Source organism: Pseudophryne corroboree, chromosome 6 (assembly GCF_028390025.1).
Source record: "Pseudophryne corroboree isolate aPseCor3 chromosome 6, aPseCor3.hap2, whole genome shotgun sequence".
NCBI classification, from domain to species: Eukaryota; Metazoa; Chordata; class Amphibia; order Anura; family Myobatrachidae; genus Pseudophryne; species Pseudophryne corroboree.
In genome coordinates, this window is record NC_086449.1 from 518886978 (window position 1) to 518914403 (window position 27426).

Sequence of the window (27426 nt, forward strand, 5' to 3'; positions counted from 1 at the left end):
GGAGAAATAACAAAATTCTCCTCTAAGCCCTTAAATTCGCATACCAGGTTGCATTTCCCATACTTGTAAAGGGAAATGTGATCTGCCCAAAATTTACTAAAGAAAAAAAAAAATCAGATTGAGCACTGTTATAATAACGCTAACTTGAGATAGCTCTGTCCCTGCATGTGATAATTGATACATCCCCGCAATGTATTAAATTATCATATTGTGTACTTGGTCGTATTTATCATATCCCATCTGCATCTGAGATGTGGATTGTGATAAATAAGCCCTTAGGGGCCTATTTATCAAAATAATTATGTCCTTAAACCAAGCTGAAACAGTTGTTTAAGGCAAGAGTAAGTATTTACAGGTATTTAAGAAGACTATAACACAGGGCAAGAGTTAGATGGTGATATGGCGCTAATTAACAAACTTTGAAGAGCTAAGCTAGTCTCCATTAGCCAACGCCATCTTTAGATGGCATTAGTGCACTTTGCAAAGCTTTACGCTATGTGCATACTTGACCACACGTAATGTAAGATATCACAAATTTTTTAGGCTTTTGCCAGGACAGCATCTTTTCGGATGTGATGTGATGACTGAGGGTTCTTGGTAAACTGTCCCTAAAAGCTGGATTGTTTATTTAATGGTAAAACCTAATTATACAGTACATACAGTGTTTTTGCCTCAAATGTTATTCAAATTCCTAGCCTTTACCTCTCCAAATGACAGGGCTGTAGATCCAATGAGTGTCTGTAACTGTTTAATGTCAGCACTAGGCCCAGTAATGAGGGAAGTGCCTGAGTCAATGATAGCCTCACAACCATCAGGGCAAAATGCTATTTTCCCATTAACTTTGACACTGTGTGACAGAGAGAAATATGTAGAGACAACATAGACAATGTAAGATTTAGTTAGCTTAAATGGCAGCAATAATGACATACAAAAGCACATATATATTTACAGGGGTGGTCTTCAGGTTGCTGGCGGCCGGGCTCCCGGCGACCATCATACCGGCGCCGGAATCCCAACCGCCGGCATACCAAATCTTTTCTCCCTCTTGGGGGTCCACGACCCCCCTGGATGGAGAATAGATAGCGTGGCACGCGTAGTGCGCCACCGTGCCCGCAAGGGGCTCATTTGTGCTCGCCCAGCTGTCGGTATGCCGGCGGTCGGGATTCTGGCGCCGGTATGCTGGTCGCCGGGACACCAACTGCCGGCAAACCATACTACACCCATTTACAGTGCTTCTAGCATCTATACACATTATTTCTTTGCCCAAACATTATTCTCAAAGCAATATATTGACAATATTGTATCTGCTAAACCTGACTTATGGTATTATTGATAGTCATGGTGTTGTTGTTTATTTGACATGCTAAATGCCCAAAATGTACTACTTATGTTTTACTGCTGTGTCACAAATCCACATCGGTACCAAATACAATACATTGGGTACTTGTAAAAGCACCTACTTATCCAGTCTTATTTGCCAGTAACCCTTCTCAGTGAGGGGAATCCAGTGAATTGGACCCTTGTACAGCGATTCATCTATCCCCCCTAATATCAGTTCTCCTCCATATTGAAAATCATCATCTCTGTGAAAGAATACAATGTGATGTTAGCACAAGGAAAGGAATAATGATCGCCCACTTTTTGGTCTTAGTATTTTATCTGTGAATGGTGTTAAATACCAACTTGTTTAAATGGAAGGAAAAGATTGGCTTGTCCACTAGATTTTGATTCATTATCTGGTCAAATACTGGAACTGCATTACCCACAGCCAGTGAGGGGTATCCAAGGCCCAACACCCCATCAAACTGTGCCAATACAAATGTGCGCCCAGGCTCCATGACTGACTGCCCGAAATCCTGTTCAGAAATGGTTATGTTACTGATCTGTATGGGAACAGAGGAGCACAATCAAATTGCCAGTGTGAAGAAGATATATGGGCCCGGATTTATCAAGCTTGGAGAGTGATAAATAGCACAGTGATAAAGTACCAACCAATCAGCTCATCACTGTCATTTTTCAAACACAACCTGTAACATGGTTAGTTAGGTGCTGGTTGGTTGGTACTTTATCACCGTGCAATTTATCACTCTCCAAGGCTTGATAAATGGGGGCCATAAATACACATAGATAACATAATTACAGAAGAATAATTGGAAAAACAACTGTGAAGTATATTCTTATCTTTGGTAACAAGCAATGTTAGATTACATTATTAGGCTGACATTATACTGTATTGTTCATGAAATGTTTCCCCCCTTTTTTTCACTCCTCCATTTTAGTTGATCCAGGCAGAGATTCTACCCTCCACAGCTCACCCAGGGGGTATCTAACCAGTATTAATTGTTAATCTCACCCAAGCCAAGCCCAGCACCCATTATAGTTAGAGGCTGATTTAAGAAGATCTGCAGTTTTGCCCCAATAATGTTAATTTTTATTGCCACATAAGTCTTTTTCTTTTTACGTAAAGAGCCGTCTCGGCAAAGGCTAAAGAGTAAAGTGGTCATTTACATGAGCACTTTACTTCTGGATTTGGATGTGTCGGATTAATTCACGTGTGGCTATCGGGTCCCACAAGTGCAGGTGTTTCTTACCTGAAAGGTATCCAATCCTTCCCTCCTATCCCTCTCTGATAAGGGATCTAAAAGATCACTCTGGGGGTAATTCTGAGTTGATCGCAGCTTCAAGCTTGTTAGCAATTGGGCAAAACCATGTGCACTGCAGGGGAGGCAGATATAACATGTGCAGAGAGAGAGAGATTTGAGTGGGGTGTGTTCAATCTGCAATCTAAATTGCAGTGTAAAAATAAGCATCCAGTATTTACCCTGCACAGAAACAAAATAACCCACCCAAATCTAACTCTCTCTGCACATGTTATATCTGCCTCCCCTGCAGTGCACATGGGGGGTAATTCCAAGTTGATCGCAGCAGGAATTTAGTTAGCAATTGGGCAAAACCATGTGCACTGCAGGGGAGGCAGATATAACATGTGCAGAAAGAGTAAGATTTGGGTGGGTTATTTTATTTCTGTGCAGGGTAAATACTGGCTGCTTTATTTTTACACTGCAAATTAGATTGCATATTGAACACACCCCACCCAAATCTAACTATCTCTGCACATGTTAAATCTGCCTCCCCTGCAGTGCACATGGTTTTGCCCAATTGCTAACTAAATTCCTGCTGCGATCAACTTGGAATTACCCCCATGGTTTTGCCCAACTGCTAAAAAAAATTCCTGCTACGATCAACTTGGAATTACCCCCTCTGTGCAAATACTTGCGATAATGTAGCCCATATACTGCAATTGCTAACAACATCTAAAAATGGCACTAACTAGTAAAGTCAAGCTCTATAAAGCTAAGGAGGCTTTTATGGAGTCCCTGTACACAGCTATGGGGACTGCTTTTGCAATACTCAACAGGGGGAACAACAAACGGATATCTGCTGAGGCATCCCTTTGATATATAGCCCCGACACAAAAATAAAATGTGACAAACTGACAATCCTCCTTACCCAGACATTTTCTGCAGATTGGCATAATTTTTTTGTGTGATAAAAAGACCCCTTAAAGATTCAATCATGTATCATATGAAATAAAGTACAGAGGAATTTAATGACCAGTATAAAGGCATTCAGTCTGCTGTCTCAGAATCCGTTCTGCAGCTTTTTTATTGAGAAACTATTTGCCAGATGCTCACTAAAGGGGGAAATTCAGTATAAACATCATGGCGTTGCAGTCTGAATGACCACCTGATAGGGTATGCTCTAAGACAGGAGTGTTTTAGCTTTCCCTTGGAGTACCATATGAAGTAAATAGCAATGAACAGAGGGACACAATTTTTGTTTTCCTCACAGCCTCCCAGTAATTACAGTAGGTAAGGGTTCTGTGCTGAAAAAATCGTATGCTAAGAAATGTAACATTTTTCCCTTTTTTTAATTTTTTTTATTAGGTGTGCCCTGCTATATTTAGTCAATAAGACCTTGCACTGACCCTGTGTAAGGGAGATGCTAATTGGTTGCCATGTGCAACTTCTCCGGTGGTCTGTTTCTCAACTGTTTTCACTGCTTCATGAATAGAGCCCAGAGTCCCTAACACTGTGAGATAATGGTGTGGTTTGGCAGCTCCGAGCTCCATATAAGAGTATCAGGAAAGGGACCCCCTACCCATTTGAAACATATGGGAATACTATATATCAATAGTGCCAATAACATTAACATTTATACTTCATTCTGGGGCGTGGCTTGGACGTGCCCTGATTGTGCTCCGGGACAACGGAGCTATTAAATCTACTAGGGAGCCCTTCTAGCCCTCTCCCCTCTCACCTGTCACGGTGCCCAGCCTGTCAGGAGGATCCTGGAGGTGTAACGTCAGGTCCGCGGGATCGGAGAGTGAACTTCCGCGATCCCGCACCCTGCGACCTTTTCGTGCTTCCAGGACCGGGGTCTGGAGTTCCCGCAGCAGCTGCCAACGGGATCCGGGATTTGCAGAGGCAGTCTCGAGCGGCAGATTGGGGGCAGAGCGTGGACACTTCATAGTGGTCCCGTGCTGGAGCAGCACGCCAGGCGCACCCTCTACATCCAGCCATACTTGCCTACCTGACCCTCTCCATGAGGGAGAAAATGCTCTGTTCCTGGACTTTCCTGGTAATGTATGATTGCCATCACCTGTGGTGAAACACCTTTCTTATCCATTAACTAGCTCACCACAACTAGCTGACCACCATCATACACTACCAGGAAAGTCCAGGAACAGAGCATTTTCTCCCTCATGGAGAGGGTCAGGTAGGCAAGTATGCATCCAGCCCAGCAAGGTGCAGGGAGCCGTGACAAGCCAGGCAGCTGCCTCTCTGAAGGGGAAATAAGGGAGCGGCGGTTATCTTGCCTCTTCTTTCCAGGACCTAGTAGGAGTTTCTTATTGGGCTGGGAGACTCTGTGGGGCTGCTGGATAAGTAGAGGTTGCAGTCCTCGCCAGTCCCTTCCTTCCACACACTCTACCCTTTACAGTTTATTGTGCTCCTGGAACTAGCAGGGGGAGCTCCATATACTGACTCTGGTGTATTATTGTGTCACTACACAGCTTCTCCTTTACAAACTATTGGTCCTCTCTGGAGTGGTCGACTCTGCAACAACGCCGGGCTCTGAAACCCCTCACAGATGCCCTCCAGACACATGAACTGAAGTATAGTTGGGGTTTCCCATTCTATCTTCAAGTTTCCCACAATAGCAGATCAATCACGCTTTCTAAGCGAATGGATTTACTAGCTTTCTTTTCTTCCCTAAACATACAGCCTCTGGATTTGCCAGATTGGGAATCCTTTCACTGTCAATTCGAACTTCCACCAATTGTTCCTCATGATGGTACATGGCACCAAGTACACGCTCCGTGGAAAAGGGGGACACACTCTATTGGTCCACGATCCTCTATTACATGCTGATTGCCTGTATACTGGTTAATATTTTACATTCGTTTTGAAAGTATTTTCTTTTCCCATTCTATATGTGTGTAGTAATGTTTACAATTATGGGAATGGCGTTCCGACTTCCGTTTATAATCAAGTTTTCATGTTGGCTATGTATATTTTGTCTCTTCCTTTTCTCTTTCTCTCCTTTTTCCATATTAGTCTCTGCTTATTGGTATTTCTATTCTAAGGTTGTTAATTTTCAAGTGTGGGTGGTCGCTGTCTTTGGCCCCTCCGATAGACCCCCAATTATGGTGCATCCACTATTCCTCTGGGTCAGGAGTCGGCAGGTGTCCACTCCTGATCCGATTGCAGCTGTTACATAGAAACATAGAATTTGACGGCAGATAAGAACCACTCTGCCCATCTAGTCTGCCCCCTTTTTTTTTTTACATTATTTTTTTCTCTAACCTTGTTTGATACTTATTTCTTTGTAAGGATATCCTTATGTCTATCCCATGCATGTTTAAATTGCTCCACTGTCTTAGCCTCTACCACCTCTGTTGGGAGGCTATTCCACTTATCCACTACCCTTTCTGTGAAGTAATTTTTCCTCAAATTTCCCCTGAACCTCCCATCCTCCAGTCTCAGTGCATGCCCTCGTGTCCTATTGCTTCTCTTCATTTGGAGAATGTTTCCCTCCTGGACTTTGTTAAAACCATTTATATATTTGAAAGTTTCTATCGTGTCTCCCCTTTCCCTTCTCTGCTCCAAACTATACATATTGAGATTTCTTAGTCTTTCTGGGTATGTTTTGTGATGTAGGCCATGCACCATCTTAGTTGCCCTTCTTTGCACAGTTTCTAATGTATTAATATCCTTTTGAAGATATGGCCTCAAGAAATGAACACCGTATTCTAGATGAGGTCGTACCAATGACCTATACAGTGGCATTATTACTTATTTCTTTCTGCTGCTGATTCCTCTCCCAATGCAGCCAAGCAACTGACTAGCCTTCCTCATTGCTTTGTTACATTGCTTACCTGCCTATAAGTCACCTGAAATAGTGACTCCTAGATCCCTTTCCTCCTCAGTAGTTTCCAGTATAGTGCCATTAATACTATATTTAGCCTTTTGATTTTTGAGACCCAAGTGCATGAATTTACATTTTTGTGGCATTAAACTGTAATTGCCACACTCTTGACCATTCCTCTAGTCTACCTAGATCCTCAATCATTTGTTTTATCCCACCTGGTGTGTCTACCCTGTTGCATACCTTTGTCTCATCTGCAAAAAGGCATACTTTCCCTTTAATGCCATTTGCAATGTCACCAATGAAGATATTAAAAAGCACTGGTCCAAGTACAGATCCCTGGGGTACTCCACTGGTAGCATTTCCCTCCTGTGAATGCACTCCATTTACCACAACTCTGTTTTCTATCCTTCAACCAAGATCTTATCCATTCAATAATCCTAATATCCAATCCCAAACTTTCAAGTTTATTTAGCAGTCTGCGATGTGGAACAGTGTCAAAAGCCTTACTAAAGTCTAGATAAGCTATATCCATGGCTCCACCTTTATCCATCACTTTAGTCACACAGTCAAAAAAAGTCAATAAGATTTGTTTGACATGATCTCCCCCCAGTGAATCCATGCTGTTTGGGATATTGTAAATTGCCAGATTTGAGATAATTTACAACTCTTTCTTTTAAGAGTGTTTCCATCAATTTCCCTACTACTGATGTAAGACTCACTGGTCTGTAGTTGTTTGCCTCTTCCTTGCTTCCACTTTTGTGCAGTGGGACTACGTTTGCTCATTTCCAGTCCTCTGGAATTACTCCTGTAGCTAATGACTGGTTGAATAATTCTGTCAGTGGTGCTACCAGCACCTCTTTAAGTTCTTTTAATGTCCTTGGATGTATCCCATCTGGCCCCATAGATTTGTCCACTTTCAGCTTTGAGAGTTCTGTTAGGACCTTCTCCTCTGTAAATGTACTTGTTTCATTTTCCTGAATATCCCTGCAACTTAACTGTGGACCCTTCCCCTCTCTCTTGCAGTAGTGAATACTGAGCAAAAATAATTATGGAGATGATCTGCTATTACATTGTCTCCCTCAACAAGACTCCCAGTCTCTGTCTTTAGTTTTATTATTCAGCTTTTTGTGTTTATCCTTTCGCTTATATACCTAAAAAGTTTTGTCTCCTTTACCCACTGACTGGGCCATTTTCTCCTCAGCTTGTGCCTTTGCACATCTGATTACCTTCTTAGTCTCCTTCTGTCTAACAAGATATAATCTCTTTGTCTTCCTTATTTTGTGTCTGCTTATATTTCCTAAAAGCCACCTTTTTTTGCTTTCACAATATTTGCTACTTCTTTTTGCTGTTCTTTTCTTATTGTTACCAATATTTCTATATTGTACTTGTTGTTTTTTTACGCTGTACATCCCTTTGTACAGCGGTCTTTTTTCTTGACTTTTCTGATTTCCTATTTCTTCTGCTGTTTCTCTCTAATGTCTATTCATATTTTCCATCCCCTTTTCCTTGTGACGCGCACTCTAATCACTGGTCATCATTTCTCCACAATTGTATGGGTTGTGTGGCATATAGCATTTCTTTGTGGTTAGATCTATGATGGGGCACGATCATTTAAATATAGCTGCTTTTAATGTCAAGGGACTGAACATTCCTGAAAAATGGTCAAAACTTCTTAAATGACAGAGATGATAAAGTAGATGTTGCTCTAATTCAAGGAACACATTTTAAGATTGGTAATGTCCTGTTGCTTAAGTGTCACTACTACCCCCACATTTTTACTGCTAATAATCCCTCTGGGAAGACATTGGGAGTGGCTATATTGCTGGCCCGACATTTACCTATTTCAAATGTCACCTCTCAGAAAATAATGGAAGGCAGAGTCCTATTGGTTAAATGCGACAATAATAACCGTTTTTCATTCTTGTGCATATATGCCCCTTATTCGAAACAACCCTCTTTCCTCTCCTCTATTTTTGAAAAAGACAAATCCCTCCTTGAAGGAATAGTGGTAATGGGTGGTGATTTGAATTGGGCCCTTGACCTTCTTCGCGACACGTCAAAAAGAGTTTTGTATAGGCCTGAGAAGGAATATAGGAAGATGAGACGTACCCTGCTTGACCACCAGCTGATGGACACTTGGAGATTAGTGCATCCCTCTGACACGGATTATTCCTATTTTTCACATCCACACCAAACATATTCCAGAATTGATTATTTGTTTTTAAGTCACCGTCACCTTCACCTCCTGGCTTCAGCCTCCATAGGACAATTTGCATGGTCAGACCATGCCCCTGTTAGCCTTAAGCTATGTCTTCCTGATCAGCCTGCAGAAGTCTTGGACGTGGCGTTTTAATGACACCTTTCTTTAGGATGTCTTTTGTAGATCCCGATTGGATTCCGCCATAGATTCCTATATTAGCAATAACCACTGCGACGAGACTTCTAAGGTTTTGATATGGGAAGCACATAAATGTGTTTTGAGGGGTACATGTATTAAATTGGGGTCCTATATGAAAAGGCAAAAGATGCAACAGTGGGATGACTTGCTGGCCAAGATCAAATTATTAGAAACCTCGTATAAGGAATCTCAGTCTCCCCAATCTTATGTTGATCTTGAGGAAGCCCGAGCCTCTTTAAGTAAACTTCTTTCGGATAACATTAAATTATTTTCATAACGTAAATGTCGCAGCCGTTACTCCCAAGGGGGAAATAAATCTGGTAAATTGCTGGATAAGGCTCTTTGGGAACAATGGGCAATCACCTTTATTCAAGCGATAAAAGATACACATGGACAAACTCATCATGAAACAAACGAAATTGCTGAGGCTTTTCAAGCTTATTATTCCAATCTGTATAATCTTTTGGGTATGGATGGGAGGGTAGATACATTATCACATCAGTCTGCTGTATCTGCTTACTTACAATCCTTAAATTTATGTGTCCTGTCTAAAGAGGATGCAGACACCTTAGATGACCCCTTCTCCACTGAGGAGGTTGCTAAAGTTATTGAGTCCTCACCCAATGGTAAAAGCCCTGGTCCCGATGGTTTTTCTATTGCCTATTACAAGGCTTTTAAAGGGAAACTGGCACCTCTCCTCACACGGGCACTTAATGCCATTTTGGACAGGTCCCATTTTTCTGCACAATCACTTGAAACCCATATCACAGTGCTACCAAAAGAGGGTAAAGATCCTAGTCTGTGTTCGAGCTACAGGCCGATTTCTTTGTTGAACATAGGTCTTAAAATCTTTTTCCAAATTGATCGCAAATCGTCTTAAATGATTGTTACCGCACATAGATTCATGGAGATCGGGTGGGCTTTGTCTTGGGGCATGAAGCCAGAGACAATACTTCTAAAGTGATTAATATGATCCATTAAGCATCCCTAACCTCATCCCCCTCTATTGTAATATCGACTGATGCTGAAAAAGCGTTTGACAGGGTGGATTGGAGTTTTATGTCCGGTGTTCTGACACATCTGGGACTCGTCAATGCCTGTCTCCATAGAATCCAGTCCCTTTATGACTCCCCGACAGTGCAAATTAGAATTAATGGCTGTTTATCGGATTCCTTTACGATATCTAATGGTACAAGACAGGGGTGCCCTTTATCTCCCTTGTTATTCGAGTTATGTATAGAAGTTTTGTCCAGGGCTATTAGGGCTAACCAAAATATTTCAGGCTTGTGATTGAAAGGACAAGAATATAAATTGGCTCTCTATGCTGACGATTTACTTGCCCTCATTTCGAACCCGACGATTTCTCTCCCAAACTTGATCTCTGAATTCCATAGATTTGGAGCTCTTTCAAATTTTAAGATAAACTATTCCAAATCTATAGCAATGAACTTGACGGCCCCTTCTCATGTGGTTGAGAGTATGAAGCAATCATTCCCCTTTACGTGGCACGATCGCAATCTGAAATATTTAGGTGTTTAGATCTCCAATGATTTGACTAAATTTGTTTTCTTTAAATTTTATTTCATTACTGAAATCACTTTGTTTAAACTATTAAAAGTGGAGACGTTTATGCCTGCCATGGTTTGGTAAAATAAACGTGGTTAAAATTAATTCTTTGCCCCAAATATATTTTTTTCTGAAAACTCTCCCCATATGTATTCTGCCCTCATGGTTTTGTTCCGTTCAGAATCTCATTCGTACATTTGTCTGGGAAAGCACCACACCGCATTTTAAACATGATATATTTTTCATGAGGAAACGTAAAGGAGGCCAGCAATTGCCACACATCCATAGTTACTACCACGCACTGATGTTAAATAGAATTATTGAATGGTCATGTGAAAAAGACTGTAAACAATGAGTGTCGTTGTAAGAAGGTTGCTTTTTACACTATATTGAAGTTGTTCCTTGGCTGCCTTCTCTTCCAAAGGTTGCTCATCCTACGGCCTCTCCCACTCTTAAAATATGGGGTAAGCTGCTGTTTTGTAGCCATATCTCATCCAAATTGTCCCCTCTCACCTCTTTTTCCTTTTTAACCCAGACTTTATACCAGGCCTTCATGGCGCTGCTTTTACACAGTGGGCAGAGACTGGGGTCTTCAGAGTATGCCAGCTGGTGTGCTCAGGCAGGGTATGATCGTCTTCAGATATTCAATCACTCTGGAACTTACCAGGCTCTGAATTCTGGAAATATCTTCAAGTATATCACTTTATTACATCCTCTGATAATATTTCTGATATAACAAGAGATTTAACCGCTTTTGAACGATTGCGTGTTTCCCCTCAATCTCCCACTCATACTATCTCCCAGCTATACACTATTATAATTGAAAACCTTTTTACCCGCCCTTTTCAGTTTCCAATTTCTTTGGAAAGTGATCTTCAAGGCCTAGTCGCACATTTTAATTGAGACTCGATATTTCGCACAACACAAGCGAGTTCGCTTTGCTTATCAACGTTAAAATATCTTTATAAGATTTTATATAGATGGTATAGAATACCCCTGATTCTCAATACGATGTATCCTACTGTATCTGGCCAATGTTGGAGATGTAAATCTGCTCCAGGGAGTTTTTTTTACATACAGTATCTGGTGGGATTGTACCCTTATATCTCCTTTTTGGACTGAGGTGTTCAAATGCTCAGAGTTAATAATTTACAGATGTAGTACCCACAGACCCAGAGTTCTTGTTACTTAACCTCTGCCAACGCACACGGGTGTGGTTCATTAGGTCGACATACATTAGGTCTACATACATTGGGTCGACCACTGAAGGTCGATGTGCATTAGGCCGACATGGTCATTAGGTCGACATGTACAAGGTCGACATGGAAAAAGGTTGACATGAGGTTTTTGACTGTTTTTGGTGTCATTTTCTTCGTAAAGTGACGGGGAACCTCAATTAGTGCACCGTGTCCCCTCGAATGGCTCGCTTCGCTCGCCATGCTTCGGGCAAGGTGCCTTGCTTCACTACCGCTGCGCTCGGCACAGGTTACCGTTCCCAATTGTAGTCCACATGGATCGTTAAGTATGAAAAAGGTGACAAAAAAAATAATAGAAAAACTCATGTCGACATTTTTGCATGTCGACCTAATGACCATGTCGACATAGTGACCATGTCGACCTAATGAATTTCGACCTCCAGTGGTCAACCCAATGTATGTCGACCTAATGCTTGTCGACCTAACGACCACCTACAAACATTCGCTGCTCAGACATCTTAATAATACGGCTAAGGCTATAATACCTGAAAACTGGAGATCTACTATGCTTCCCTCGATTAAACACTGGCTTAAGATTAAGTACTTCATGGAGATGGAGGATCTTATCTCTTTCTCTACGGAGCGAATCTCCAATTTCGCAGCTATTTGGCTATCTTGGCTTGAATTTAAGGAAATCGCCCACATACCGCACTTACATGGATTTGCAGATCGGTTTTTAGGGCTTTTTCCATTACCATTTAGTTTATTGGAAGTGGAGATTTTTCTAATATGTCTACTTTGCTCGTCACCCTGTTTACACTAGGGATACCTTTTCTCCTGTTTTTCTTACTCTGTCTCCTTCCTTTCTTTCCTTTCTGTATCTTTCTGTCGGCTGTTTTGATATTAAGTTTTATAGATGGACTATTTCGTATTATTGTAAATGAAGGCAGTTACTTTTGGTGATTGTACGAAATACTAAAATGTTCCTAGCTGTGTTTCACTGTGCCTTTGCTGATAATGTTTTGATGTCTGTATACATTGCTCTATCTGTATGTTTACTGTCTCAATAAAAACAGTTTAAATAAAAAAAAAAAGCATTTGTACTTCACTCTATTCACAAATACAAATGTTTTTGCTAAAATAACTTACATGTAGCTTAAGTATTTGTGTCTCTTAAGTGAAAGTACCTGAAGAGTATCTTTACCAGTTACACCAACAAGTTGTCCTGTTCCGTAATGAATAGAAAAGGTTTTCCCGACATGCTTGTATGAAGTTGATAAAAAAGACTTGTATTTCTCATGTACACCTGCAGATAAATAATGACACGCTTACTCAGTGGTTCTACATGTGTAAATGGATTAAATTTACTTTCATATTCTGTAGCTTTGCAGCAGCAATCGATATTTGGTGTTAGAAGTGGCCTGTGCTATATAAAATTGTTGTGATCTCATGATAAACGTGCATATTTTGTGGATTTGGCTTCTCATTGGTGGATTGGGGCACAAATGGGAAATCTGGAATTTTTTAAGCTATATACAGTAACATTTCTACTGTATTATATCCACATGTGAAATAAGTCCAATAATAAGCTTACTTACTGTACATACCAAAATTAATCAATTATAGCGTATCTGTTATAGCCTTCACTCCTCTCTTGCCCATTTCAAAGTAATGTAGTGACTCCAAGCAAATTTGCCACTGAGATCTTTCATTCATAATTTTTCAAACGTGGGTCATATGTAATAGGGTCCGAGTATGCCAGAGGTGCTTGATGCTGGCCGATCTCTGATGTTTTCTTAAAGTGGCAGTCATTTACACTTACAAGGCAAAACCATGCCTTGTCAATAGACAGTTTTTATCACAATCCGCGCTCAATATAGTGTTTTCATGTGTAGTGTACAGTGTATGTAGTTATCTAAAGTTGGAGTGGCTCAATAGAACATTCACTATCATTATATATGAATTTGGAGTTAAGAAAGGGTGTGCCGTGTCACATTGGGAGCATGTCATATCAAATCTGAAATGTATCCAGACCAGACCATTGCATCCCCCCTAAATAACAGCCCCTCTCCTTCCCAGCTTGTGCATCTGCTACATGTACACAAGGCACTGGAGGGGCATCTCCCTCAGAGAGATGTGTCTCCAAATAGGAAAACAGTCCTGATTACCTGGACAGCAAGACAGTCATCTGGAATCGGGACAGTTGGGAGTTATGCCTCATGTCCCACATTAGGTGAGGCATGCCTGCTTTGAGTCACCCAGACGCTGGGCCAGTGGGGTGTGGCCATGTACTTATAATGACAAGCTCATGCCCACATTGTGATGGGTCAATGCATTCTTTCACAGTCTGCCCTGATTCCAAGAGCTGGGGAATTGAGTGTTATGCCGAAGACATAACCATATTAACCTACCAGTAAGTTCTTAGAGTGTGAAATAAAAATATAAAGCAGAGCACCTTGTGGGCAACAGTGCTATGAAGCAGCAATGCCAACCATTGTGCTATTATGGCACCCATTTAGTACTGTTTTGTTTGTAAGCATTATGGGGGATATTTAATAAAACATAATTATCTCTTAAGCTGGAAAATGTGATATTTTTGTTTTCTTGAGATGGAGATAAATATCTCTTCTCCAGTGTGGCTCCCCTGTTTGATTGTAGATCGCTCTGCAACTGTCTCCTCCCCATCCCGCTGCTGTTTTTCTCTTCTCCCCCTCACTGCCGCGGCCACTCAGGATGCGCAGATGAATACCAAAGCTCAGCGCGGCATCCACAATGCTGAGCCATGAGTGGCTGCAGTGGTGAGGGGGAGAAGAGAATAGCAGCGCTGGGACCGGGAGGAGACAGGTGGCAGCAAAGAAAGACAGATAGTTAACGCTGCGGGAGTGGTTAATACATCCCGCCCTTTATGAGATAATTATATTTTATTAAATATCCCCCTAAATTAGAAAGTCTGCCAATATGTGTGAGCATGTCCGCAACGCGTGAATACTGTTTCCCTATTGGCCACAACAAAAAGTATTTTAATGAATATATTCAAATCTTACGGCATGCTTCGCTGAAGCAGAAAGAGGATGGGATCCAGAAATTGGAAGATCCAGTGTCAAAGACCACACTGAAGTTCTGAGGTGGAGTCCCAATGCTGATCAATCCATAGTACTGAGCCTGCAGACAGATATTATTTCACCACAATAATAAAGAAAGTTAGACAAAGAAAATGTCATTACAATTACTGTGCATAATGTAATCTAAGAGAAGCAGCGGATCAGCAGTTATATTGCTTCTCAGTAACACGTGAATTCATTTCATTTAATGATTGAATTTGAACAACAATTTTAATGATTTGATAAAGGTTCAGTGTATGCTAACCGGTCACTCATCATGCACAGTTGTCATATTTAGGTGGGTCAGGACTCAAGTCTGATAATTTGTAGATAGTTTACAAAAAAGCCAAAAAGACCACTTAACGTTAGGTTTTCCAGGTATGTAACCTCTATGCTGTAATCTCTCACAAGCAATTGTTCTCTCTGTCCTTTGTCTCACATCTGCCCTTCCTTCATTAACCTCATCTGTACTGGTTGTGTTTTTATATGCACTATATGGACAGAAGTATTATTGAATACAGGTGTTTCAATCAGACCCATTACCGCAGGTGTATTAAATCAAGCACCTAGCCATGCAGTCTCCATTTGCAAACATTTGTGATACAAAATGGGTCATTCTGAAGAGCTAAGTGACCTCAAGCATGGTACTGTGATAGGATGCCACCACTGCAATAAGATGGTTCATGAAAATTCATGCCTGCTGGATATTCCACAGTCACCTGTAAGTGATATTATTAGATAATGGAAGCATTTAGGAACAACAGCAACTCATGGCGCATGGTGCATAAAAGTCGCCAACGCTCTGCTGATTCCATAGCTGAACTGGCATTAATGTAAGAACAAAAACTGTGCGGCGGGAGCTTAATAAAATGGGTTTCCATGGCTGAGCAGCTACATACAAGTCTCACATCACCAAGTCCAATGCAAAATGTCAGATGGAGTGGTGTAAACAAAGCACACCAAAACTGGACTGTGGATCATAGGAAACGTGTTTTGTGGCGTGATGAATCACACTTCTCTATTTGGCAGTCAGATGGGTGAATCTGGGTTTGGTGGATTCCGGAAGAACGTTTCCTGCTTGACTGCATTGTACCAACTGTGAAGTTTGGTGGAGAAGGGATAATGGTATGGGGGTGTTTTTCAGGGTTTAGGCTAGGCCCCTCATCTCCAGTGAAGGGCAATCTTAATGCTTCATTATACCAAGACATTTTGGACAATGCTAAGCTTCCAACTTTGTGACAACAGCTTGGGGAAGGCCTTTTTCTATTCCAACATGACTGTGCCCCAGTGCACAAAGCAAGGACTGTAAATACATGGTTTGATGAGTTCAGTGTGGAAGAACTTGACTGGCCTGCACAGAGTCCAGAACTGAACCCCATCATGCCCTTTGGGATGAACTGGATCAGAGATTGCGAGCAAGGCCTTCTCGTCCAACATCAGTGCCTGACCTCTACAGAATAAATGGGCACAAATTCCAACAGAAATAACTCCAAAATCTTGTGAAAAGTCTTCCAAGAAGAGTGGAAGCTGTAAAAGGAGGACCAACTCCATATTAAAGTATATGGAATGTATAAATTAAAGTATATGTATTTGAATACAATGTCATTACAGTCCCTGTTGGTGTAATGGTAAGGCCTCCGAATACTTTTGTCCATATAGTGAATACAATTTGTGCTATGAATAATTTGTAACTGTCCATAGCAGCAGTGTTTTATGGCACCTTCCAAACTGATGAGAATGATGATGATTATGTACAAAACCATTTACTTTTATAGGTTCATCACAATGGAACTTATATTGACATCTACTATACAGTACATCAACATAGCATAGAAGGGTTTACAAAAAGCCATTTTACTTTAAGAGGAAATAAACATTTAAAAAACAAAAACTAAAGTGTTTATAGAAGACCGTGCAATATCATACCTTTCCTGACATTTAATAGAGTGGTTTCACTTTGAGAGAAAGCATCATCATAGTTCTCCACAGCAAAAACTTAAGATTGTTGAGCTGATGCAAGTCACTATATAAAGATAACATGGTTTGCATGAATCTATGATCTAAAAATCCCATTTGTGCAAGGAAAAAATGACCACCTAACAAAGCTTGTGGAATTCTTGGTCTCTCTGGGAGCTGAATTGCATCAATTTGTCTAGTTCTTAGAAAGTGTGGCTACGTTATCAAACTTAAGCAACTAAGGAGCATGTACCTGGCCACTCAGGGGTAAATTTACTAAGATGGGAGTTCTATTTAAGATGGGATGTTGCCCATAGAAACCAACCAGATTCTACTTTTCATTTATCTAGCACCTTCTAGAAGATAATACCTGGAATTTGATTGGTTGCTATGGGCAACATCCTATGTTAAATAGAACATCCATCTTAGAAAATTTACCCCACAGTCTCAAACATTCTCAAACTCTGAGGAGCGAATATAGTGGGTGGTTCACAAATAAAAACACCAATGAAGCTATAGGAAGATGACATGGATGTGTGACCATATCTCAGGTGTCCCAGTAAAACTGAGACAGTTGGGAGATATGGAATATAAATTAATTAAAAGATCTCAGCATAAATTAACTGTTTCAGAACATCAATATAAATAGTAACTGCATGACAAAACTTTAGGAACCTGGTGTGCAACCAATTCAACGTCTCTAAAGTGTTTGCTGTTACCTTGGGCTTCTTTGTTTCTTGTTCTATTTGAGAATAGCAGGTTGTTCCTATTTGTTGGTGTCCATTTTAAAATGAAAGAGGATATGAGCATTAACAGAGTATTTTAATTTATGACAAAGAGCAACTAAAGGTAATATTATCTGTGACGGGAGAGAAGGCAATTTGTAATTAATTGATCAATCTCTTCCTTGATCAAATTAAGTTTGCAAATCATAGGTTCCTGCAAATTCTGTTTTGTAATAGTAGAGGCTTGCCTTGTACATGGTTAGCACCCTCAAAAGTTGTAGGTTTCTAGGCTACAGATGGTTAGAGAGGAGTGTGATCCAGCGATATCTCTTGCTCCTTACCTTGAAGCCAGGCAGCCACCATTACCAAGATGGCCACTACAACCTTTACTACACATATGTGACCTTGCACCTTGGTCTGTGTCTGAGATGGGGACATAGTACCACAGATATCACCTCTACCACTACCTCCTGTCTCTGGTGACATAATTACTTACTTTGTACTATATTGTGTTATTGCTGTTACAGCTGTCAACTGTTATCTTAAATAAACCTCCAAACCTGCTTAAGAATAAACTGTCTGGCCTAAACTCCATTTCACATTCTTCTGGTGTCTATTGTCCCACACTAATAGTACATATCAAAAGTTTATCGGCCCAGGTACCACAGGCGCCAAAGAATCCAGCGTGTGAAGGGGATGCAGTTAATTTGCTGTCGGGATCCCGGCGGTCAGGGTACCGATGGCAGATTCCCGACAGCAGAAAATGCAGACAGCCAGAATCCCGGCGAACAGGAGCTATTCCCACTCATGGGTGTCCACAACACTCATAGAGTGGGAATAGAACCTGTGGCAAGTGCAGCAAGCCTGCAAGGGGACTCTTTGTGCTCGCTTCGCTGCCGGCATAGTGGCAGCTGGGATGCCATTGTTGGTATACTGATGGCCGGCATCCTGGACACGGGTAAATCATACTGATCGTGTGTGAAGTGCATAGTCCTGCATGTGGATCAGTGCAGCAGCAGCCAGCATGAACTTCATAAAATTGAAAGGCAGAGTATTATGCCACATTGAAGGTTGCTATGGAAATGCAGCTCTATCTTGAAAAACTGTGGTAGACTACAACTAATCCAGGTGACAATCCTAATCCTGATGAAGCGTATAGAGCAATTGGGACCATAGACTTAACTGTTAAGCAATACATTTACTTCACAGTTCACAATAAAGTGTCAGCATATGACATGTTGATAGCCCTACAGACGGGTGTAGTATGGCTGACCGGCGGTCTCCTGACCGCCGGTCAGTTTACCGACGCCGGGATCCCGGCGGGGAGGGGCGAGTGCAGCAAGCCCCTTGCGGGCTCGGTGGCTGCGGTCGCCACGGGTTCTATTCCCACTCTATGGGTGGAAATAGTCCCTATTGGTCGGCATACTGACCATCGGGAAAGTGAGCCGTCAGGCTCGTGGAGGAGGTCATGTGACTGTCGGTCAGCTGACCGGCGGTCACATGAATACCACCCCTACAGACAGCATATAAAGACCGAGGTCTCATGAGGAGGATACATTTTAGATGTACATTGTACAGTACCAAGTGGAGTGAATGCAGAGACATGAATAACTATATTGATAGGATGTCCATATCTCAGCAGCTAACATCTGTAATTGTACAGGATGACAACGGGGAGGTCACAATGGTCTGTCTACAGAATCTGTCTGAATTTGATTTCCTAGTAGTAGCTTCAGAATCTAACATGACTAAGCTAGCAACAGAGATTGTGAGGACAAAACTGCTGCAGTTCCTAAATGCATACCTATTGAAATAAGTGTTGAGATTAATGTACTTTACACAAGACATACCAAGCCTAAGTACATGCTATATATGTCACAGAGTTGGATACATGGCCTCAGATTGTAAACTGAAATATGCAAATTGCGTAGCAAAAGGAATCTTCCCCTGTGAAATGGGTGGGATGGGGACATAATGATGTGAATCACTACATCTTGGAAGTGAAGCTAAGACTTTGATGACACAAATCGCATGCCCCTATGAACTCACAGAAAGGAGCAGCAAAAAGTAGGTAAATATACTTTGATGTCGCTGGTTTCTAGAAATTCGATAGGTGGCATTCTCCCAAATTTTATCTGATCCATGCAAATGGCTGTGTAAAGATCAAACATAACTGGCAACAGGATGGAGTGCATTTTTATTCACAGCATACGCAACTAATGCAAAGCAAGCATACACAATAAAGTTGTCTGTGCAATTTCAAGAACTATTACGCTATTTTCCGTTAAACACTAAATGTTAGTGATTTTGTCCAGAAACGACAGCCCAGACATGTTTCTGTCAAATAACTTCTGTAATTTATATGCAGATGCACTGTTTGTAACAAGCCAGGTACTTCTAAGATAAAAAATGATCTCTTGCAGTTGGAAGCACTGCTTTTCTAGCACACTATCTGTAGCTATGTATTTTTAGAAGTGTGTCAGATAACTGAAATGCAGAGAAACACATTCCAAACTTTGGTATTACATGACAGAACACACATACACATTCTAGGGCCATAATGGTTCTCAGCCTTATCATCTGAATGCCAATACATATTCTGTGGATCTCCTCATAGGAGCATTTGTGGATATATCATATTGTTGGGACAGGTTACCCATCTCTGCTTGTGTGATTCACAAAACATGCGTTGGAACTATATTCTTGCCCTATACCAGGATGGGAATGAAAAGAAGTGGGCATGACTAGATGATGCAATTTGCCTCATTTAGTGTTGGCTGTAGACTTTTCCTTACTTTACACACATACTAAATGTTTCCTATGTAGACATGAGCATATCTTGGTCTCATAGCCCATGACGTATGGCAAGGCAGTTCATGGGCAGGAAAGGGTTAGCAGAGTAAGGTAAAGTCCTGTATGTGTAAGTACAGAATGCCATCTGAAAATGCTACCTAATAACCCTTGGACACATCCTGAGAAGCTTAGGCATGTTTGCTTACTCAGCCGGAATGTCCACAAGAATAACAACATTTTAGGGGGTTCTCCCGGATTCCTGAAAGAATGTGTCAGTCTCCAGGGGGTTTGATGATGTGATTCACATTGAAATGTGTCTTGACGCATTACTTGGTCATCGCTATCCCTCGGGAATTGATGCATTTTAAAAGTCAACATGTATGTTTTGTGGGTACTGTCTGGAGTGGAGACCTGATGTAAAGATATGTGGTATTTATGATAGTGATACCACCAGCACTATCTAATGGATTCTGATTGGCTGCTTGAACCCCTCCAGCTAATCATTAGTGCTGTGGCTATACTATGACAGGTTGTGGCAGTTTATTTGGATTTCTTCTTTGTCAGTTCCATTTGGACTACTGCTAGTAAGAAGATTTCTATTTGATTCATAAATCAGTAAAGGACAGACATTGTTTGTGTATCATTGCATTTTATATGGTAAAAATGACTTTCACATGTATTAATAATATTTATAATACAAAAGACAAGACTTCTGCACACGTATACGATTATTTTAGGAATATTCATATGACAGTATTCTTGCTACTGTAGATACAGTTTTGTCAGGGGTGCTGCCTTGTATTCTGTATATTCAAAAGATAATGGAGAAAGATGTTGTCTTAAGGTGGCTCACATTTAATTTAAATTTTACTTTTAATAAATTCATATAAAATGTTCAAATGTGGACATAAAGCAGAGGAATAGAAAACAAATATATATATATATATATATATATATATATATATATATACATACAAGTATTGCGATGGAATAAGAATAAAGAAAGCAAAGTGAAATGAAAACAATAGTATCAGAATTAAATTGTTCAGAAATTGTGTATGTATTAATCATGTATATGATCCAGAATGAGAGCGCATAGCTGGTATTATAATATGTTATAGTAGATTTTGCCAGATGTCTGGTTTTGCTAAGCAGAACTAATTTTACAAAGACAGTGGGGGTCATTCCGAGTTGATCGCTCGCTAGCTACTTTTACCAGCTGTGCAAACACATTGTCGCCGCTCACTGGGGAGTGTATTTTCACTTTGCAGATGTGTAAACGCTTGAGCAGCAGAGCGCCTGCAAAATCATTTTGTGCAAAATAAGACCAGCCCTGTAAGTTACTCTTCGTGTATGTTGTTTCTAACGATGGAGGGACGGCTTTTGACGTCACACACCCGCCCAGCCACGCCTGCGTTTTCCCCGACATGCCTGCATTTTTCTAAGCACTCCCTGAAAATGGTCGGTTGACACCCAGAAACGCCCACTTCATGTCAATCTTTCTGCGTTCGACCGTGCGACTGAAAGCTTCACTAGAACCTGTGCAAAACCACAAAGGACTTTGTACCCATACGTCGCGCATGCCCATTGTGGTGCATACCCATGCGCAGATTCGCCATTTTTTCCACTGATCGCTGCGCTGCAAACAACGGCAGCTAGCGATCAACTCGGAATGACCCCCAGTGTGTCATAGTGTGATATATATTTTATTTGTACACATTTATCACAAAATTTCTTTGTAAACAATATTTGCAGCTTTTCCTTCAGGGATTAACACAAAAAGATGATTGGGGCTATTAACTCATGAGTAAGCCACATAAAGCTGCCCATGGGAGAAGCAACTGGTCCTGATATCTACACCTGCAGCACTGTGCATATGCCCCTGCGAATTGTTGATCGTCATCCAGAGTTTTATATTTTTTTTTATCTAAACAACAAAATTCAGTTCAAAGGGCAATCAATATCACAGTCCATTATAAATTAGAGATGAGCAGGTTTGGTTTTACTTGGATTTACTTGGGTATCAAAACATCATCTTATTGGCTCACGGATGTCGCGTGTTTTGGATAGCCAATAAGAAAAATCCGTGAGACCAGTGTAAATCCAAGTAAAACCGAACCCACACATCTCTAGTATAAATTCACTTTAATAAAACAAATATCTTATAGATTAAAATTCTGTTGCTACTTAACCTAACACCATGAGGCTACAAGTAACATGATCAGTGACACTATGATATCTAGCAACTCACATCACGCGTAACCATATTGTGTAGTATTTGACTTGGTGTGCCATCTACTGGATGGACGTGTAAACTGAAACTTTGAGTCAAGATAATCTGCCTGATTAGTGATTGATACATAGGGCTAGATATGACACCTGAATTCTGCAGCCATGTTGGATGATGGCCGTCTGCGGACATTTTTTTAAAGGGGCAATCACTTACAAGGCATGGTTTTGCCTTTTAAGTGATTGTGCCTTTAAAAAAATGTCTGAGTCCGGCTGGCTTCCTGCACAGCCGCCGAACCTGGATGTTATTACAACCCGGCCCATAATCGGATTTTCATGTGAAATAGATCTTGTATATCTATATATATCTACTACCCTTTGCCCGTGGCTTCACTTGCATGGATGCCTGTTATTGCTCAGCAGAACTAATTTTACAAAGACAGTAGAGGCATTTAATATTGTGATGTATATTTTTATATTGTCGACATTGATCACAAAATGTCTTTGCAAACAATCTTTACAGTTTTTCCTTCAGGGATTAACACAAAAAGATTCTTGGGGCTACTAACTCATGAGCAAGCCACGTAAAGCTGTCCATTGGAGAAGCAGCTGGTCCTGTGATCTATGCCGGCAGCCCTAAGTTTTTGTCCTTGTGACTTGTTGATCATCAAAGCAAAGCCGACGCTTACAGGAAACTGCAGGCGCTTGAATTGAAAGGAAAATTGTTGGAGATAAGAGGTACAGTATATGTGGTATAAACACAGTCTCACCTGCACCAGATCCCATTAGAATCTCTGCCTCAATTAGGTTCCTCTGCAGAACAGTTGCATTAAGTCAGGTTGATTTCAGGTAATCGCTTTAGTCTAGCTTGCTTAGCTTTGGTGGAAATCTTGGACAGATTTGATCTCTTTCGAGCCAGCATTATTGTACCACTATAATAAACATTGCTCTGATAACCAGTAATCAACAGTTTTCTCTTTTTTTTTTAATGTAAACCAGGAAATTAAATTCAAGGGGTAATCAATCTTACAGTTCAGTCTAAAGCTGGCCATACACTTTAAGATTTATTGCTCAATCTGGCTGGTGGGAATGAAAATCTGGTAATGTGCTGGACATGTGTATCTTTAAATAAAAGAATATATTTTAAAAATTAGCACTGGGTCAACTAAGAGAATAGAAAAAATAGGACTTTAATACCTACCGGTAATTCTTTTTCTCCTAGTCTGTAGTGGATACTGGGGTCTTGTACTTTAGTACCATGGGGTATAGCTTGGGTCCACTGGAGCCTGGCACTTTAAAAACCTTTAGTGTATGTGTGTGTGTACTGGCTCCTCCCCTCTATGCCCCTCCTACCAGACTCAGTCTAGGAATACTGTGCCCGAGGAGACGGACATAATATGAGAGAACAACAATACAACAGTGGTGAGGCAAAACGCCAAGACACAGCCAATAATGAAAGGAGGGCGCTAACCCGAACAGAGGATAGCAACACCAACCTAATCTGGATAGCACAGCTATCCCAACAACATAATGGGACCGCAACCTCGGTCCAACCAAATACTTACACAGGTAAGCAGGAACGAAGTACTGAGGCGGGCGCCCAGTATCCGCTACGGACTAGGAGAAAAGGAATTAGCGGTAGGTGTTAAATTCCTATTTTTTCTTTTACGTTCTAGTAGATACTGGGGTCTTGTACTTTAGTATCATGGGGACGTCCCAAAGCTCCCAAACGGGTTGGAGAGTGCTGAGACCCCTGTAAAACCACCTGACCAAACTGAAGGTCATCCTTGGTCAAGGTATCGAACCTATAGAATTTAACAAACGTGTTCGAACCAGACCAAGTTGCAGCACGGCACAACTGTAGGGCCGATACACCCTGGGCAGCCACCCAGGAAGACCCCACCGACCTTGTCAAGTGGGCCTGAACGGACTTTGGTAGAGGGCAGGAGGTTAAATATCCACTCGTGGATTCTACTGACAACAGATGCCAGCCTCCGGGGTTGGAGAGTGGTGACCCAAGGGGCCCAGTTCCAGGTGATATGGTCAAGACAGGAATCTGCTCTGCCTGTAAATATCTTAGAACTCAGGGCGATTTACAATGATCTTCTGCAGGCTTTTCATCTCCTGAAAGATCGGGCGGTCCAGGTTCAGTCGGACAATGCCATGGCAGTTGCGTACATGAACCGACAAGGGGGAATGAGAAGCAGAGCAGCAATGCGAGAGGTGTCAAAAATCCTCCTCTGTGCAGAGACCAACGCAAGGGCCATCTCAGCTATATTCTTTCCGGGAGTGGACAACTGGGAAGCAGACTTCCTCAGCATGCACGACCTCCATTCGGGGGAATGTGGCCTACATCCTCAGGTGTTTCAACAATGAATTCACCAGTGGGGCTGTCCGAGATAGATCTGATGGCTTCTCGTCTCAACAAGAAGCTATGCCGTTACTGTTCCAGAATGAAGGGATCTGCAGGCTGTAGCAGTGGACGCGCTGACGGCACTGTGGACGTACCAGTTTGTGTACCTGTTCCCTCCTCTACTGCTAATCCCAAGTGTGCTAAAAAAGCTAAGAAGGGAAAGCATTCAGGCAATTCTAATTGCCCCGGATTGGCCTCGACGGACGTGGTACTCGGACCTCCTGTGAATGTCTCTGGAGGATACCTGGCCTCTGCCGCTCCAAGATGATCTTCTTCAGCAAGGTCCGTTCGTCTATCCAGACTTACAGCGGCTACATTTGATGGCTTGGAGGTTGAGAGGGAGATTCTAGCAAGAAATAATCTTCCCTCCTGGGTTATTTCCACCATGGTCCAGGTCAGGAAGATGGTTACGTCAAAACATTATCATCGTAGAAAGGTTTCTCACCTGGGATTTAGAATTGGTCATTTTCTACTTTTCCTGCAAGCGGGAGAGGATATGGGCCTACGTTTAGGCTCCATCAAAGTCCAGATTTTGTCGCTCTCTATTTTCTTCCAGAAACAGCTTGCCATGTTGCCAGAAATACAGACTTTCCTAAAGGGAGTTCTTCATTTGCAACCGCCCTTTGTGCCTCCCACGGCTCCGTGGGACCTCAATGTGGTTCTGTCCTTTCTCCAAATGGATTGGTTTGAACCTTTACATAGGGTGGAGTTAAAATTTCTCACCTGGAAGACGGTGATGTTATTGGCATTGGCGTCTGCCAGGCGTGTCTCTGAATTAGGGGCCTTATCTTGTAAGAGCCCTTATTTGGTTTTCATGAGGACAGGGCAGAACTTATGACCCGTCCTCAGTTTTTGCCTAAAGTGGTGTCAGCTTTTCATGTGAATCAGCCTATTGTGATTCCAGTGTTGTCTGACGCTTCCGTTGGTCCTGAGTCCTTGGATGTGGTCAAGTCTCTGAAGATTTATGTCAAAAGGACGGCCCATCTTCGGAAATCTGACTCGCTGTTTGTTTTTTATGATGCCTCCAAGATTGGTCGGCCAGCTTCCAAGCAATCTATTGCTTGTAGGCTCAGGTTGACCATTCAACAGGCCTATACTTCGGCAGCTCTGCCCTTACCAAAGTCTGTTCAGGCCCACTTGACAAGGTCGGTGGGGTCTTCCTGGGTGGCTGCCCAGGGTGTATCGGCCCTACAGTTGTGCCGTGCTGCAACTTGGTCTGGTTCGAACACGTTTGTTAAATTCTATAGGTTCGATACCTTGACCAAGGATGACCTTCAGTTTGGTCAGGTGGTTTTACAGGGGTCTCAGCACTCTCCAACCCGTTTGGGAGCTTTGGGACTTCCCCATGATACTAAAGTACAAGACCCCAGTATATACTAGAACGTAAAGGAAAAAATAGGAATTTAATACCTACCGCTAATTCCTTTTTTCCTAGTCCGTAACGGATACTGGGCGCCCGCCTCCAGTACTTCGTTCCTGCTTACCTGTGTAAGTATTTGGTTGGACCGAGGTTGCGGTCCCATTATGTTGTTGGGATAGCTATGCTATCCAGATTAGGTTGGTGTTGCTATCCTCTGTTCGGGTTAGCGCCCTCCTTTCATTATTGGCTGTGTCTTGGCTTTTTGCCTCACCACTGTTGTATTGTTGTTCTCTCATATTATGTCCGTCTTCTCGGGCACAGTTTTCCTAGACTGAGTCTGGTAGGAGGGGCATAGAAGGGAGGAGCCAGTACACACATACACTAAAGGTTTTTAAAGTGCCAGGCTCCAGTGGACCCAAGCTATACCCCATGGTACTAAAGTACAAGACCCCAGTATCCACTACAGACTAGGAGAAAAAGAATTACCGGTAGGTATTAAAGTCCTATTTTTTCTATTCTCTTAGTTGACCCAGTGCTAATTTTTAAAATATATTCTTTTATTTAAAGATACACATGTCCAGCACATTACCAGATTTTCATTCCCACCAGCCAGATTAAGCAATAAATCTTGAGGTGTAAGGCCAGCTTTAGACTGAACTGTAAGATTGATCCTTGAATTGGATTTCCTGGTTTACATTAAAAAAAAAAGAGAAAACTGTTGATTACTGGTTATCAGAGCAATGTTTATTATAGTGGTACAATAATGCTGGCTCGAAAGAGATCAAATCTGTCCAAGATTTCCACCAAAGCTAAGCAAGCTAGACTAAAGCGATTACCTGAAATCAACCTGACTTAATGCAACTGTTCTGCAGAGGAACCTAATTGAGGCAGAGATCCTAATGGGATCTGGTGCAGGTGAGACTGTGCTTATACCACATATACTGTACCTCTTATCCCCAACAATTTTCCTTTCAATTCAAGCGCCTGCAGTTTCCTGTAAGCGTCTGCTTTGCTTTGATGATCAACAAGTCACAGGGACAAAAGCTTAGGGCTGCCGGCATAGATCACACAGGACCAGCTGCTTCTCCAATGGACAGCTTTACGTGGCTTGCTCATGAGTTAGTAGCCCCAAGAATCTTTTTGTGTTAATCCCTGAAGGAAAAACTGTAAAGATTGTTTGCAAAGACATTTTGTGATCAATGTCGACAATATAAAAATATACATCACAATATTAAATGCCTCTACTGTCTTTGTAAA

General features: G+C 41.7%; 1 protein-coding gene across 2 annotated transcripts in view; it reads right to left on the reverse strand.

Moving 5' to 3' along the window:
• Nucleotides 1-27426, reverse strand: part of LOC134932768 (cathepsin E-B-like) — a 49567-nt gene that overhangs the window by 18980 nt on the left and 3161 nt on the right. Inside the window, exons 2-7 of one of the 2 annotated variants that reach the window (XM_063927488.1) lie at nt 16620-16716; nt 14637-14754; nt 12780-12898; nt 1684-1883; nt 1461-1583; nt 703-847 (exon numbers count right to left, since the gene is read on the reverse strand). In XM_063927488.1, coding sequence (XP_063783558.1) covers nt 703-847; nt 1461-1583; nt 1684-1883; nt 12780-12898; nt 14637-14754; nt 16620-16631 — 717 coding nt within the window. In that variant the 5' untranslated portion in view covers nt 16632-16716. The remainder of the gene's footprint in view (nt 1-702; nt 848-1460; nt 1584-1683; nt 1884-12779; nt 12899-14636; nt 14755-16619; nt 16717-27426) is intronic. The other variant, XM_063927487.1, reaches the window with a different exon arrangement.